The sequence below is a fragment of the Macaca thibetana genome, chromosome 14 (genome assembly GCF_024542745.1).
Source record: "Macaca thibetana thibetana isolate TM-01 chromosome 14, ASM2454274v1, whole genome shotgun sequence".
In the NCBI taxonomy this organism is placed as follows: Eukaryota; Metazoa; Chordata; class Mammalia; order Primates; family Cercopithecidae; genus Macaca; species Macaca thibetana.
In genome coordinates, this window is record NC_065591.1 from 61962510 (window position 1) to 61977689 (window position 15180).

A 15180-nucleotide genomic window follows, 5' to 3' on the forward strand; every position below is an offset into this window, starting at 1 on the left:
CCGGTAAAATATTACAATGAATTAATTATACATTTATTTAAAAATGACAACTCAATATAAAATATTGCCAAAACTTAAGCTGGAACCTTAAAGGAAGAACATAGTTAATAAGTAGAAGAAAAAAATTTACACCACTACTCATCAGGAAAAATGCTAATGCAAACCACAATGTAACAACCCTACAACCCATTCAGTATGGCTAAAATTAAGACCTCTAATCCTGACTGTTCATAAAGATACAGAATAACTATTAAACAGTTTGACAACTGGAAGAGCCTATTAAGCCTAAATATTCCCTATTGTATTAGCCAGTTTTCATGCTGCTATAAAGAACTTCCTGACACTGGTAATTTATAAGGGAAAGAGTTTTAATTGACTCATAGTTCTGCATTGCTGGGGAGGCCTCAGGAAACTTACAATCATGGCAGAAGGTAAAAGAAAAACAGGCACCTTCTTTACAAGGCAGCAGGATAGAGTGAGTACAAGCCAGGGAAATGCCAGGCATTACTTATAAAACCTCAGATCTAGTGAGAACTTAATATCATGAGAACAGCCTAGGGGAGGCTGTCTCCATGATTCAATTACCTCCACCTGGTCCCGCCCTTGACATGTGCAGATTATGGGCATTACAATTGAAGATGAGATTTTGGGCAGGGACATATTCAAACTATATTACCTATAAACCAGCGATTACTCCTAGATAAATACTCAAAAAAAATACATAATTATGTTCACCCAAATACATATATAAAAATGTTGGTACTGATTTTATCATAATAAGGAAAAATTTAAAAGTCAAATATCTGATAGCGGTAAAATATATAAATTAAGTAGTGTGTATTCTTTAAAGAAATACATTCATTAAATACTATCTGTGAAGTGATGAAACAAAATAATTTAACAATAACAAGCAACAAATAAACAAAATAGAACAAACGCAATTGAATTGTCATCACATACAAAACAGACTCATTTAACAGAAATATTGTTTAGCAAAGATTAAGCAGACACATATCAAATTGTGCTCTTAAGATTTTTAATCTTCAGTGTTAGAGTTAGGACTTACCGGCCAAGGGAGGTGCCTGTTTTTAAAAGAATCTGGTTATAACCTAAACCTACTTCCCTGACTCTGGTAATCAAAAGTGTGCAGTTCCTCAGAAAAAGTTTACAAAAAATAAAAGTTCAGATAGGCATTCAATCTCAAGGCACTGTTTCTGATTCACAACCATCCCGTATTTGTGTAAAAAGAAATAAAAGCTGATTTTTAAAAAATATATAAAATTGGTACATATAAAATGACTTGTCCAATCATCAAGCCTAAAATAAAAATGTAAGTTTGAGCAACCCTGCTACAAAAGATTTTTTACCATATTGTACTGTTCGATTTTTTATTTCGTTGATTTCATGTGGAATTTTTAGGACAAAGAAGACAAAACAAAACTATACCTATTTGAATCATAACATAACCATAGAGAGAGATGAATTGAATATCAAGTCCTAGAATGTACTCACCTCTTATTTGCCTAGAGAAATTAACTTATCCTTCTATAAAGCTTGATTATCCATTCCTTCCTGAACACCTTATTCATGCCTCCCAACACCATTTTCTTCTTCTTCCCCTCTTTCTTACACATTTATGACACACATTATTTTTATTTGGAACATCATGCAGTGTAATGCTGAAATATCTCATCTACTACAGAGCAAAATCCTGAAATCATTACGTCGATCATTGTGTAACATTACATAGAACATAGATAAGTACCATGGTACCTAATATAGTGATGTGTGCAATGTTGCCTCGTAAAAAATTTGTTGACAAAATGATGAATTATTGACTCAAGTTGACTAAGTCCCTTCAAAGAAAGGGGGGCTATTATGGAGGACAAAGATTAGTTACATTTTAGACTACTGCATACCACAGTATCTCCAGTTGTGCAGATGGTTCCTAACAGCCCATTAACGGTACAAGTCTACAGCACAGGTGTTGGGGACCCCTGCTTTAGGCAACCAACTTCACTTTTATACTTATATTTTTTTCTTATTTATATAATTTTATTATATAATAATACCTATTATTTTAGTCAATTTGAAAAATAAATATATATAACAAAAATAAAATGCACACAAATATATTTATAAAAATCACTAACCACTAACACTAAAAATATTTTTCCCTTTATCTTTGTACACATTTATGCCTTTAAAAGAATGTCAATTTTTTAAATTTCTCTTATTTTCACTCAATATAAAATAGTGAAACTTTTTCTCTCAGATTTTATCAGTGTATCATCTTAATATGTAATATATGCTCATTTAATTACTCCACAGTAGTGTACATTTTCTCAACATTCTAAAATTGCAAGTTGTAATATGTATATGATGCATAAGATTGCATAGATGTAATTATAGGTAAATCTCTGGAAGTTTGTTATTTTTGTTTTGTTTTGTTTTGTTTGAGATGTAGTTTTGCTCTTGTTGCCCAGGCTGGTGTGCAATGGCGTGATCTCGGCTCACAACAACCTCCTCCTTGTGTGTTCAAGCGATTCTCCTGCCTCAGCCTCCTGAGTAGGTGGGATTACAGGCAGGTGCCCCTACATCTGGCTAATTTTGTATTTTTAGTAGAGACAGGTTTTCTCCATGTTGGTCAGGCTGGTCTGGAACTCCTGACCTCAGGTGATCCATCAGCCTTGGCCTCTCAAAGTGCTGGGATTACAGGCATGAGCCACCACACCTGGCCAAATCTCTGAAAGTTTTTTATTTTTGTAAGTGTTTCCATACTTATCTTTTAACATTTGTATCTTCAGAAAAGATATTTCTCACTGAGTATACTCTTTATAATTACATATTGAATGAAGAAATTGTATTAACCATGAAGAAATTCTGAGAAGTTAAATCATTTGATGCATGGCATATTATGTTGATTACCAAAAACCTATCCTACCAAAGATGATTACTATAAAACATTAATGGTAAATTCAACCTCCTTATCAGGGGCAAGTTTAGAAATTGTCATACAACCTAATTCTGGACAATCAGTCATAAAAAGAAGATGTCTATATCTTTGTTGATAGAAGTGTTTTAACTTCTAAAAGGCTGGAGAGAAGGCAAATCCTTAATTTTATCGTGGGCTGCTAAAACAACCAATATTGAATCCTGCCCTACACTGGGCTTACTGTTACGTGAAATAATATATTTCATTACAGTTAAAGTAAACTTACACATTTTTTTAAAAAATTTGCAACACAAAGCATACTAACCAGGAGAATGATTATAAGCATTTTTAAGACAATTATTCTACAGCATTAAAAACACTTGCCAAAGATAATCTACAAATTTACATTTCATTTTGCATGAATAAATTAATTGAATATGTGCCTTCACTCCCTCAATCACTATTTTTAGAATTAAGTCCTTTACTTCTCAGTGCATTTTCTTTATAGACTGTTTGTTTATAAAACTTCTTTTTCCAATTGTAACTTACACCAATTGATACATTTAATATCAACTTTCTTGTAGTACACTATGAGTAATTGTGAACACACGAATTTTTTATTTTAAACTAGATCAACTCGTTCAGCTGACATTTATTGAGTAGATATGTGAGTTACATTTACATTGTGAGTCACTGAACGAATACATAAATTGCAAGTTTCCTACCATCCAGGAGAGAGGGGATGATGGCCAACAATTGAAAGTTGTTATATTAAGCTTTATGTATATTGTATTGTAGAGTTTATCAAAAAAATTGGCATATCTCCACAGAATAAGGATCAAGGAGGGTGTTAAGTTGGGAGAGATATTTGGCATGGAGAATGTAGTCAATTTCAAAATATTGTATGCCAGTTACTATTAACACTATTTAGACAATAGCAGCAGAGACAGAAAGGAAAATATCTAAGAGAATAAAATTGGCTGAAAAGATGACTGAAAGTGGCTGGTGAATAAAGGACTTTAAAAATAGAGTCATCACCTAAAAACAAGAAAGGAGGAATAGATAGTTTAGAAGAAGAACACAGCAGTGAGGTTATAAGAATATGAGCAGGCTGGGCCCGGTGGCTCATTCCTATAATCCCAGCACTTTGGGAGGCCGAGGTGGGTTGATTGCCTGAGGTCACAAGTTCAAGACCAGCCTGACCAACATGGTGAAACCCTGTCTCTACTAAAAAATACAAAAATTAGCCGGACATGGTGTTGGGCACCTGTAATCCCAGCTACTAGAGAAGCTGAGGTAGGAGAATCGCTTGAACCTGGGAGGCGGAGGTTGCAGTGAGCCGAGATCGTGCAATTGCACTCCAGCCTGGGTGACTTAGTAAGACTCTGTCTCAAAAGCCAAAACAAACAAACAAACAAAAAAGAATCCGAACTGAGATCACAAAATATTGTGAAAACAGCTTTCCTCATCCTACAGAAGGAGGAAGATAAGAATAAATTATATAAATAATTATTTCCTAATGTATATTTCTTTTTAAAGACTAATTTATAATCCTTTGGGTATATACCCAGTAATGGGATGGCTGGGTCATATGGTACATCTAGTTCTAGATCCTTGAGGAATCGCCATACTGTTTTCCATAATGGTTGAACTAGTTTACAATCCCACCAACAGTGTAAAAGTGTTCCTATTTCTCCACATCCTCTCCAGCACCTGTTGTTTCCTGACTTTTTAATGATTGCCATTCTAACTGGTGTGAGATGGTATCTCATTGTGGTTTTGATTTGCATTTCTCTGATGGCCAGTGATGCTGAGCATTTTTTCATGTGTCTGTAGGCTGTATGAATGCCTTCTTTCGAGAAATGTCTGTTCATATCCTTTGCCCACTTTTGGATGGGGTTGTTTGTTTTTTTCCTGTAAATTTGTTTGAGTTCTTTGTAGATTCTGGATATTAGCCCTTTGTCAGATGAGTAGATTGCAAAAATTTTCTCCCATTCTGTAGGTTTAAAGACACATGGGATTTTTTTCTATCAGTGGCCCCTTAAAAATAGACCTGACCCGACACAGAAGACCAGTGATTTCTGCATTTTCAACTGAGGTACTGGGTTCATCTCACTGGGGAGTGCCGGACGATCGGTGCTGGTCAGCTGCTGCAGCCTGACCAGCCAGAGCTGAAGCAGGGCGAGGCATTGCCTCACCTGGGAAGCGCAAGGGGGAAGGGAATCCCTTTTCCTAGCCAGGGGAACTGAGACACACAACACCTGGAAAATTGGGTAACTCCCACCCCAATACTGCGCTTTAAGCAAACAGGCACACCAGGAGATCATATCCCACACCTGGCCGGGAGGGTCCCACACCCACGGAGCCTCCCTCATTGCTAGCACAGCAGTCTGTGATCTACCGGCAAGGCAGCAGCAAGGCTGGGGGAGGGGCACCTGCCATTGCTGAGGCTTAAGTAGGTAAGCAAACCTGCTGGGAAGCTCTAACTGGGTGGAGCTCACAGCAGCTCAAGGAGGCCTGCCTGTCTCTGTAGACTCCACCTCTGGGGACAGGGCAATAACAAACGCAGCCGAAACCTCTGCAGACGCAAACGACTCTGTCTGACAGCTTTGAAGAGAGCAGTGAATCTCCCAACACGGAGGTTGAGATCTGAGAAGGGACAGACTCCCTGCTCAAGTGGGTCCCTGACCCCTGAGTAGCCTAACTGGGAGACATCCCCCACTAGGGGCAGTCTGACACCCCACACCTCACAGGGTGGAGTACACCCCTGAGAGGAAGCTTCCAAAGCAAGAATCAGACAGGTACACTCGCTGTTCAGAAACATTCTATCTTCTGCAGCCTCTGCTGCTGATACCCAGGCAAACAGGGTCTGGAGTGGACCTCAAGCAATCTCCAACAGACCTACAGCTGAGGGTCCTGACTGTTAGAAGGAAAACTATCAAACAGGAAGGACACCTACACCAAAACCCCATCAGTACATCACCATCATCAAAGACCAGAGGCAGATAAAACCACAAAGATGGGGAAAAAGCAGGGCAGAAAAGCTGGAAATTCAAAAAATAAGAGCGCATCTCCCCCGGCAAAGGAGCGCAGCTCATCGCCAGCAACGGATCAAAGCTGGACGGAGAATGACTTTGACGAGATGAGAGAAGAAGGCTTCGGTCCATCAAATTTCTCAGAGCTAAAGGAGGAATTACGTACCCAGCGCAAAGAAACTAAAAATCTTGAAAAAAAAGTGGAAGAATTGATGGCTAGAGTAATTAATGCAGAGAAGGTCATAAACGAAATGAAAGAGATGAAAACCATGACACGAGAAATACGTGACAAATGCACAAGCTTCAGTAACCGACTCGATCAATTGGAAGAAAGAGTATCTGCGATTGAGGATCAACTGAATGAAATGAAGCGAAAAGAGAAACCAAAGAAAAAAGAAGAAAAAGAAATGAAAAAGCTTGCAAGAAGTATGGGATTATGTAAAAAGACCAAATCTACCTCTGATTGGGGTGCCTAAAAGTGAGGGGGAAAATGGAACCAAGTTGGACTCTTCAGGATATCATCCAGGAGAACTTCCCCAACCTAGTAGGGCAGGCCAACATTCAAATCCAGGAAATACAGAGAACGCCACAAAGATACTCCTCGAGAAGAGCAACTCCAAGACACATAATTGCCAGATTCACCAAAGTAGAAATGAAGGAAAAAATCTTAAGGGCAGCCAGAGAGAAAGGTTGGGTTACCCACAAAGGGAAGCCCATCAGACTAACAGCAGATCTCTCGGCAGAAACTCTACAAGCCAGAAGAGAGTGGGGGCCAATATTCAACATTCTTAAATAAAAGAATTTTAAACCCAGAATTTCATATCCAGCCAAACTAAGTTTCATAAGTGAAGGAGAAATAAAATCCTTTACAGATAAGCAAATGCTTAGAGATTTTGTCACCACTAGGCCTGCCTTACAAGAGACCCTGAAGGAAGCACTCAACATGGAAAGGAACAACCGGTACCAGCCATTGCAAAAACATGCCAAAATGTAAAGACCATCGAGGCTAGGAAGAAACTGCATCAACTAACGAGCAAAATAACCAGTGAATATCATAATGGCAGGATCAAGTTCACACATAACAATCTTAACCTTAAATGTGAATGGACTAAATGCTCCAATTAAAAGACACAGACTGGCAAACTGGATAAACAGTCAAGATCCATCAGTCTGCTGTATTCAGGAGACCCATCTCACACGCAGAGACATACATAGGCTCAAAATAAAGGGATGGAGGAAGATTTACCAAGCAAATGGAGAACAAAAAAAAGCGGGGGTTGCAGTACTAGTCTCTGATAAAACAGACTTGAAACCATCAAAGATCAAAAGAGACAAAGAAGGCCATTACATAATGGCAAAGGGATCAATTCAACAGGAAGAGCTAACTATCCTAAATATATATGCACCCAATACAGGAGCACCCAGATTCATAAAGCAAGTCCTTAGAGACTTACAAAGAGACTTAGACTCCCATACAATAATAATGGGAGACTTCAACACTCCACTGTCAACATTAGACAGATCAACGAGACAGAAAGTTAACAAGGATATCCAGGAATTGAACTCATCTCTGCAGCAAGCAGACCTAATAGACATCTATAGAACTCTCCACCCCAAATCAACAGAATATACATTCTTCTCAGCACCACATCGTACTTACTCCAAAATCGACCACGTAATTGGAAGTAAAGCACTCCTCAGCAAATGTACAAGAACAGAAATTATAACAAACTGTCTCTCAGACCACAGTGCAATCAAACTAGAACTCAGGACTAAGAAACTCAATCAAAACTGCTCAACTACATGGAAACTGAACAACCTGCTCCTGAATGACTACTGAGTACGTAATGAAATGAAGGCAGAAATAAAGATGTTCTTTGAAACCAATGAGAACAAAGATACAACATACCAGAATCCCTGGGACACATTTAAAGCAGTGTGTAGAGGGAAATTTATAGCACTAAATGCCCACAAGAGAAAGCAGGAAAGATCTAAAATTGACACTCCAACATCGCAATTAAAAGAACTAGAGAAGCAAGAGCAAACACATTCGAAAGCTAGCAGAAGGCAAGAAATAACTAAGATCAGAGCAGAACTGAAGGAGATAGAGACAAAAAAATTCTCCAAAAAATCAATGAATCCAGGAGTTGGTTTTTTGAAAAGATCAACAAAATTGACAGACCAGTAGCAAGGCTAATAAAGAAGAAAAGAGAGAAGTATCAAATCGACGCAATTAAAAATGATAAAGGGGATATCACCACCGACCCCACAGAAATACAAACTACCATCAGAGAATACTATAAACACCTCTACGCAAATAAACTGGAAAATCTAGAAGAAATGGATAATTTCCTGGACACTTACACTCTTCCAAGACTAAACCAGGAAGAAGTTGAATCCCTGAATAGACCAATAGCAGGCTCTGAAATTGAGGCAATAATTAATAGCCTACCAACCAAAAAAAGTCCAGGACCAGATGGATTCACAGCTGAATTCAACCAGTGGTACAAGGAGGAGTTGGTACCATTCCTTCTGAAACTATTCCAATCAATAGAAAAAGAGGGAATCCTCCCTAACTCATTTTATGAGGCCAACATCATCCTGATACCAAAGCCTGGCAGAGACACAACAGAAAAAGAGAATTTTTAGACCAATATCCCTGATGAACATCGATGCAAAAATCCTCAATAAACTACTGGCAAACCGGATTCAGCAACACATCAAAAAGCTTATCCACCATGATCAAGTGGGCTTCATCCCTGGGATGCAAGGCTGGTTCAACATTCACAAATCAATAAACCTAATCCAGCGTATAAACAGAACCAAAGACAAGAACCACATGATTATCTCAATAGATGCAGAAAAGGCTTTTGACAAAATTCAACAGCACTTCATGCTAAAAACGCTCAATAAATTCGGTATTGATGGAACGTACCTCAAAATCATAAGAGCTATTTATGACAAACCCACAGCCAATATCATACTGAATGGTCAAAAACTGGAAAAATTCCCTTTGAAAACCGGCACAAGACAGGGATGCCCTCTCTCACCACTCCTATTCAACATAGTGCTGGAAGTTCTGGCTAGGGCAATCAGGCAAGAGAAAGAAGTCAAGAGTATTCAGTTAGGAAAAGAAGAAGTCAAATTGTCCCTGTTTGCAGATGACATGATTGTATATTTAGAAAACCCCATTGTCTCAGCCCAAAATCTCCTTAAGCTGATAAGCAACTTCAGCAAAGTCTCAGGATACAAAATTAATGTGCAAAAATCACAAGCATTCTTATACACCAGTAACAGACAAACAGAGAGCCAAATCAGGAATGAACTTCCATTCACAATTGCTTCAAAGAGAATAAAATACCTAGGAATCCAACTTCCAAGGGATGTAAAGGACCTCTTCAAGGAGAACTACAAACCACTGCTCAGTGAAATAAAAGAGGACACAAACAAATGGAAGAACATACCATGCTCATGGATAGCAAGAATCAATATCGTGAAAATGGCCATACTGCCCAAGGTAATTTATAGATACAATGCCATCCTCATCAAGCTACCAATGAGTTTCTTCACAGAATTGGAAAAAACTGCTTTAAAGTTCATATGGAACCAAAAAAGAGCCCGCATCGCCAAGACAATCCTAAGTCAAAAGAACAAAGCTGGAGGCATCACGCTACCTGACTTCAAACTATACTACAAGGCTACAGTAACCAAAACAGCATGGTACTGGTACCAAAACAGAGATATAGACCAATGGAACACAACAGAGTCCTCAGAAATAATACCACACATCTACAGCCATCTGATCTTTGACAAACCTGAGAGAAACAAGAAATGGGGAAAGGATTCCCTATTTAATAAATGGTGCTGGGAAAATTGGCTAGCCATAAGTAGAAAGCTGAAACTGCATCCTTTCCTTACTCCTTATACGAAAATTAATTCAAGATGGATTAGAGACTTAAATGTTAGACCTAATACCATAAAAATCCTAGAGGAAAACCTAGGTAGTACCATTCAGGACATAGGCATGGGCAAAGACTTCATGTCTAAAACACCAAAAGCAACGGCAACAAAAGCCAAAATTGACAAATCGGATCTCATTAAACTAAAGAGCTTCTGCACAGCAAAAGAAACTACCATCAGAGTGAACAGGCAACCTACAGAATGGGAGAAAATGTTTGCAATCTACTCATCTGACAAAGGGCTAATATCCAGAACCTACAAAGAACTCAAACAAATTTACAAGAAAAAAACAAACAACCCCATCCAAAAGTGGGCAAAGGATATGAACAGACATTTCTCAAAAGAAGACATTCATACAGCCAACAGACACATGAAAAAATGCTCAGCATCACTGGCCATCAGAGAAATGCAAATCAAAACCACAATGAGATACCATCTCCCACCAGTTAGAATGGCGATCATTAAAAAGTCAGGAAACAACAGGTGCTGGAGAGGATGTGGAGAAATAGGAACACTTTTACACTGTTGGTGGGATTGTAAACTAGTTCAACCATTATGGAAAACAGTATGGCGATTCCTCAAGGATCTAGAACTAGATGTACCATATGACCCAGCCATCCCATTACTGGGTATATACCCAAAGGATTATAAATTATGCTGCTATAAAGACACATGCACACGTATGTTTATTGCAGCATTATTCACAATAGCAAAGACTTGGAATCAACCCAAATGTCCATCAGTGACAGACTGGATTAAGAAAATGTGGCACATATACACCATGGAATACTATGCAGCCCTCAAAAAGGATGAGTTTGTGTCCTTTGTAGGGACATGGATGCAGCTGGAAACCATCATTCTTAGCAAACTATCACAAGAACAGAAAACCAAACACCACATGTTCTCACTCATAGGTGGGAACTGAACAATGAGATCACTCGGACTCAGGAAGGGGAACATCACGCACCGGGGCCTATCATGGGGAGGCGGGGGCGGGGGAGGGATTGCATTGGGAGTTATACCTGATGTAAATGACGAGTTGATGGGTGCAGCACAGCAACATGGCACAAGTATACATATGTAACAATCCTGCACGTTATGCACATGTACCCTACAACTTAAAGTATAATAATAATAAATAAATTTAAAAAAAAAAAAGACCTGAAAAAAAAAAAAAAGACACATGCACACGTATGTTTATTGCGGCACTATTCACAATAGCAAAGACTTGGAATCAACCCAAATGTCCATCAGTGACAGACTGGATTAAGAAAATGTGGCACATATACACCATGGAATACTATGCAGCCATAAAAAACGATGAGTTTCTGTCCTTTGTAGGGACATGGATGCAGCTGGAAACCATCATTCTTAGCAAACTCTCACAAGAACAGAAAACCAAACACCGCATGTTCTCACTCATAGGTGGGAACTGAACAATGAGATCTCTTGGACTCAGGAAGGGGAACATCACACACCCGGGCCTATCATGGGGAGGGGGGATGGGGGAGGGGGGAGGGATTGCATTGGGAGTTATACCTGATGTAAATGACGAGTTGGTGGGTGCAGCACACCAACAAGGCACAAGTATACATATGTAACAAACCTGTACGTTATGCTCATGTACCCTACAACTTAAAGTATAATAATAATAAATAAATTTAAAAAAATAAATAAATAAATAAATAAAGACTAAGAGGTTAAGATATATATATATATATATGAAAAATACAAGTTTAATTTATGATGGACTTGGGAAAAGTTGGCATTTTTCAAATTCCTTCTGATAAGAACTTCAAGGAAATCAAATTTTCAAAAAATTTTAAATTAATTTCACGTTAGTTGCATGTGTATTTGTCTATGATGAATACATATAAACATATATGTACATATTTAACACTAATTGTCCTTTAGTTGAGTCCCAACTTCAGGAATATTACATGATATAAAATGAAATGTTATGAATATAAACATCTCTTATTGTAATGATGTTGTCAAGCATCAGGATTTAAAAAACACTGTAATGCAAGTAATAACATGACTCTAGTAATGGCTAACAACTATTTTGTGTTTACTATAAATAGCATGCAAAGCAATATTCTAATTATTTTAGGAACAGTATATAATTAAGCCCTTCATGCTTAATCTATGAAATAGGCCATATTTATGACACAAAAAATTAAGGAACATTGAACATTAAGCATACATTAAAGACAGAACATATATTAAACATATTTAAACATATATTGAAGAGAGAACTAAGAATAAACCCAAATTTTTTAATATTAAAATCATATGAGTAAAGACAAGAAAAAGAAGATAGTGACTGCAGGATTAATCTAAAAATAAATTAGAAAACAAATATAACTATGGAGGGAAAACAAGCGATCTCTCTAGGCTGTAAGTGGTTCCTTAATTATGTTTAAATCACAATTTAGTCCATAAAAAGCTAAATATATTTATAATAAATTTTACAAAAATTTATAATGAATCTGTTTGTCGTTCCATTTGCTTTCTCACTGTCTTTTTATGGCCATAATCAGTATCAAGTCCATAGAACCAATTTTGGATGTTAATAATCTTCATGATAAAATAATAATATATCATAATATAGTCTTTATTATGGAATAAAAATGACTGATATTTCTAGATATAAAAAGAAGTAAAAAACAAAAGGAAAGATAGGATGGCATATAAGGCAAGAAGAGAGAAACAGATACAGATAGGCTTGGAGATAAAGGAATAAGAAACATGAAAACACTCGCATGAATGACATAGGTGGATAGTACACAAAACACGGCAGGCTTTCTAAAATCCTATTTTAAATTTACTGCCATAATCGATAAAAATTACATACAAAATCTCTGATTGGCTCTCTTTATCATATAAATTGAATAGCAAAGCTTAGACTTTAGCTTTCTGAATTCAATAACATACCGGAAAGAACTGTCAAATAAGCTTAAATTTACTATAGGAAGGTATTTTTGTGTTCAAAAAGTCCTTCTTACATGTATTAGATGCTCTTCCTTTTCAATTCCTTGTTTTTGTAATAATATTTTCTTCACACAGTCACAGATCTGCTTGGTTCTGACTCCATATATGACAGGATTGAGCGTTGGTGGCACCACAACATAGAGATTGGCTAGGAGTATATGGATATAGCGGGCCACATTTTGGCCAAAGCGATGAGTCATAAAGGAAAAGAGGGCTGGTGTATAGAAGGCAAGGATTACGCACACATGTGAACCACATGTGCTGAGGGACTTGAGTCGGGCTTTCTGGGAAGGAAGATGGAAAACAGCACGAAGTATCTGCACGTAAGAAAGGGCAATGGCTATGATGTCGAACACTAGGATTGAAATAGCACCCAAACCATAGATGATACTGATCTTGATACTGGAACAAGACAGATGAGCAAGACTCATGTGCTCACAGTAGGTGTGGGGAATGACATGATTCCCACAGAAGGGCAACCGCAAAATAAGAAAAACAAATGGAATAACAAAGATAAATGACCTCACTAACACACCAAGACCAATCACAGAAACAGCCTTGTTGGTGAGGATGGTGCTATATCGTAGTGGGTTGCAGATGGCCACATAGCGGTCATAAGCCATTGCCACGAGGACTGCTGACTCCATGCCAGTAAAGTTGTGGATGAAAAACATCTGGGTGAGACAGGCATCAAAGATAATCTCCCTGAGGCTAAACCAGAAGATCCCAAGCATCTTAGGGATGGTAGCTGTTGAAAGGCCCAAGTCAATGGTGGCCAACATGGCCAGGAAGTAGAACATGGGCTGATGTAGGCTGCTCTCAGTCGTGATCACCAGTAGAATAGTGAAGTTCCCTATGAGTGCGATTATGTACACAGCACAAAAGGGAAAGCCAATCCAGATGTGAAGTGTTTCTAGTCCTGGGATCCCCAGCAACAGGAAGGAGGAGGGGTGAAGCTGGGTGTCATTGGGAAGAAACATCCTGCTTGTGAATGCAGAAGTCCGTGATCTTTATGACTGTATGTGTGCCAATCAGCAGGAAAACAGGTAAAATTCTGCAGAATTGAAAACCAAAAAATTCACACAATTAGAAACGTACTACATAGAGAACAATCAAAAATGTGAATTCTCAGTGAGAAGGGTCTGGATGAATTTAAGCAGTGGATTGTAATAAAAAGTTTGACATAACATATTCCTCTGTTTTAATGCTTTTCTTCTCATCAATTTGCAATGATCTCATCACTGATATTATGCTACAATTTTATCTTAATACCCATTTATTAACTTCTCTTACCATCACACAGAATTTACTTTCAATTCAGACATACATAGAGCTGTCAGGCTCCATAGTGATTTCTATTTGTTCCACTTGGTTAGATGGCAACACACAGGTGTTACATAAAAAATGGTAAGAAATTGTTAATGAAAACACAGATTCATTAAGATGTAATCTAAAATATTGAAAATTTATTTTAGTGCAGGTTAATTTTATTAATACATAATAGTTGCACATAATTATGGGGTAAATGTGATATATTGATACACACATGTAATATGTAAAATGTGTAATTATCAAATCAGGGTCATTGGGATATCCATAATCTCCAACATTTGTCATTTCTTTGTGTTAGAAACATTCCAAGTCTTCTCTTCTGGCTGTTTTGTAATATACTACAAATTCTTGTTAACTATAATTGCCCTACTGTGCTATTAAACACTAGAACTTATTTATTTTATCTAACTATATTTTTTACCCATTAATCAACTTCCCTTTATCCCTCCTCATCCTTACACACTTCCTAGCCTCTGGTAACCATCATTCTACTCAGTATTTGCATGAGATCAATTTTGTTTTAGATACAACATATTAATGAGAACAGAAGACATATGTCTTTCTCTGTTTAGCTTCAGTTTACATAATGTCCTCTAGTTCTATCCATGTTTTTAAAGATTTAAACTTGGCCCATTTGTTATTATTTATTCATCATTATTACAAAATAATGAAGTAAATGTAGTAAAACAGCCACATCAACTACCATTTATTAATATACTGTTTCCTGCTTGAAATTCTATGTTAGAATCTGTGCAAATAGCAGATATAATCTCTGTAAACATGTGGGAGAGCATATTTAGCCATATTTTACAAAGTGTCTGAGCCTTAACTAGTTTAATGACTCATCAAACTATATGCATGAAATACTTGTAATTATAGAACCAGAAAAAGGAAATAGAGAGGAAAGCAATGAATTAAAATGGA

General features: G+C 37.4%; 1 protein-coding gene across 1 annotated transcript; it reads right to left on the minus strand.

Moving 5' to 3' along the window:
* Positions 1-12920: 12920 nt before the first annotated feature.
* Positions 12921-13904, minus strand: LOC126935116 (olfactory receptor 52E2). The gene has a single exon (XM_050756324.1). It carries the CDS (start codon positions 13902-13904, stop codon positions 12921-12923), a length of 984 nt encoding a protein of 327 aa, XP_050612281.1.
* Between the last annotated feature and the right edge of the window lie 1276 nt (positions 13905-15180).

Excerpts from the sequence above, each read along its gene's own strand:
- LOC126935116 (XM_050756324.1), bottom strand. The coding sequence starts at position 13,904 with ATGTTTCTTCCCAATGACACCCAGCTTCACCCCTCCTCCTTCCTGTTG.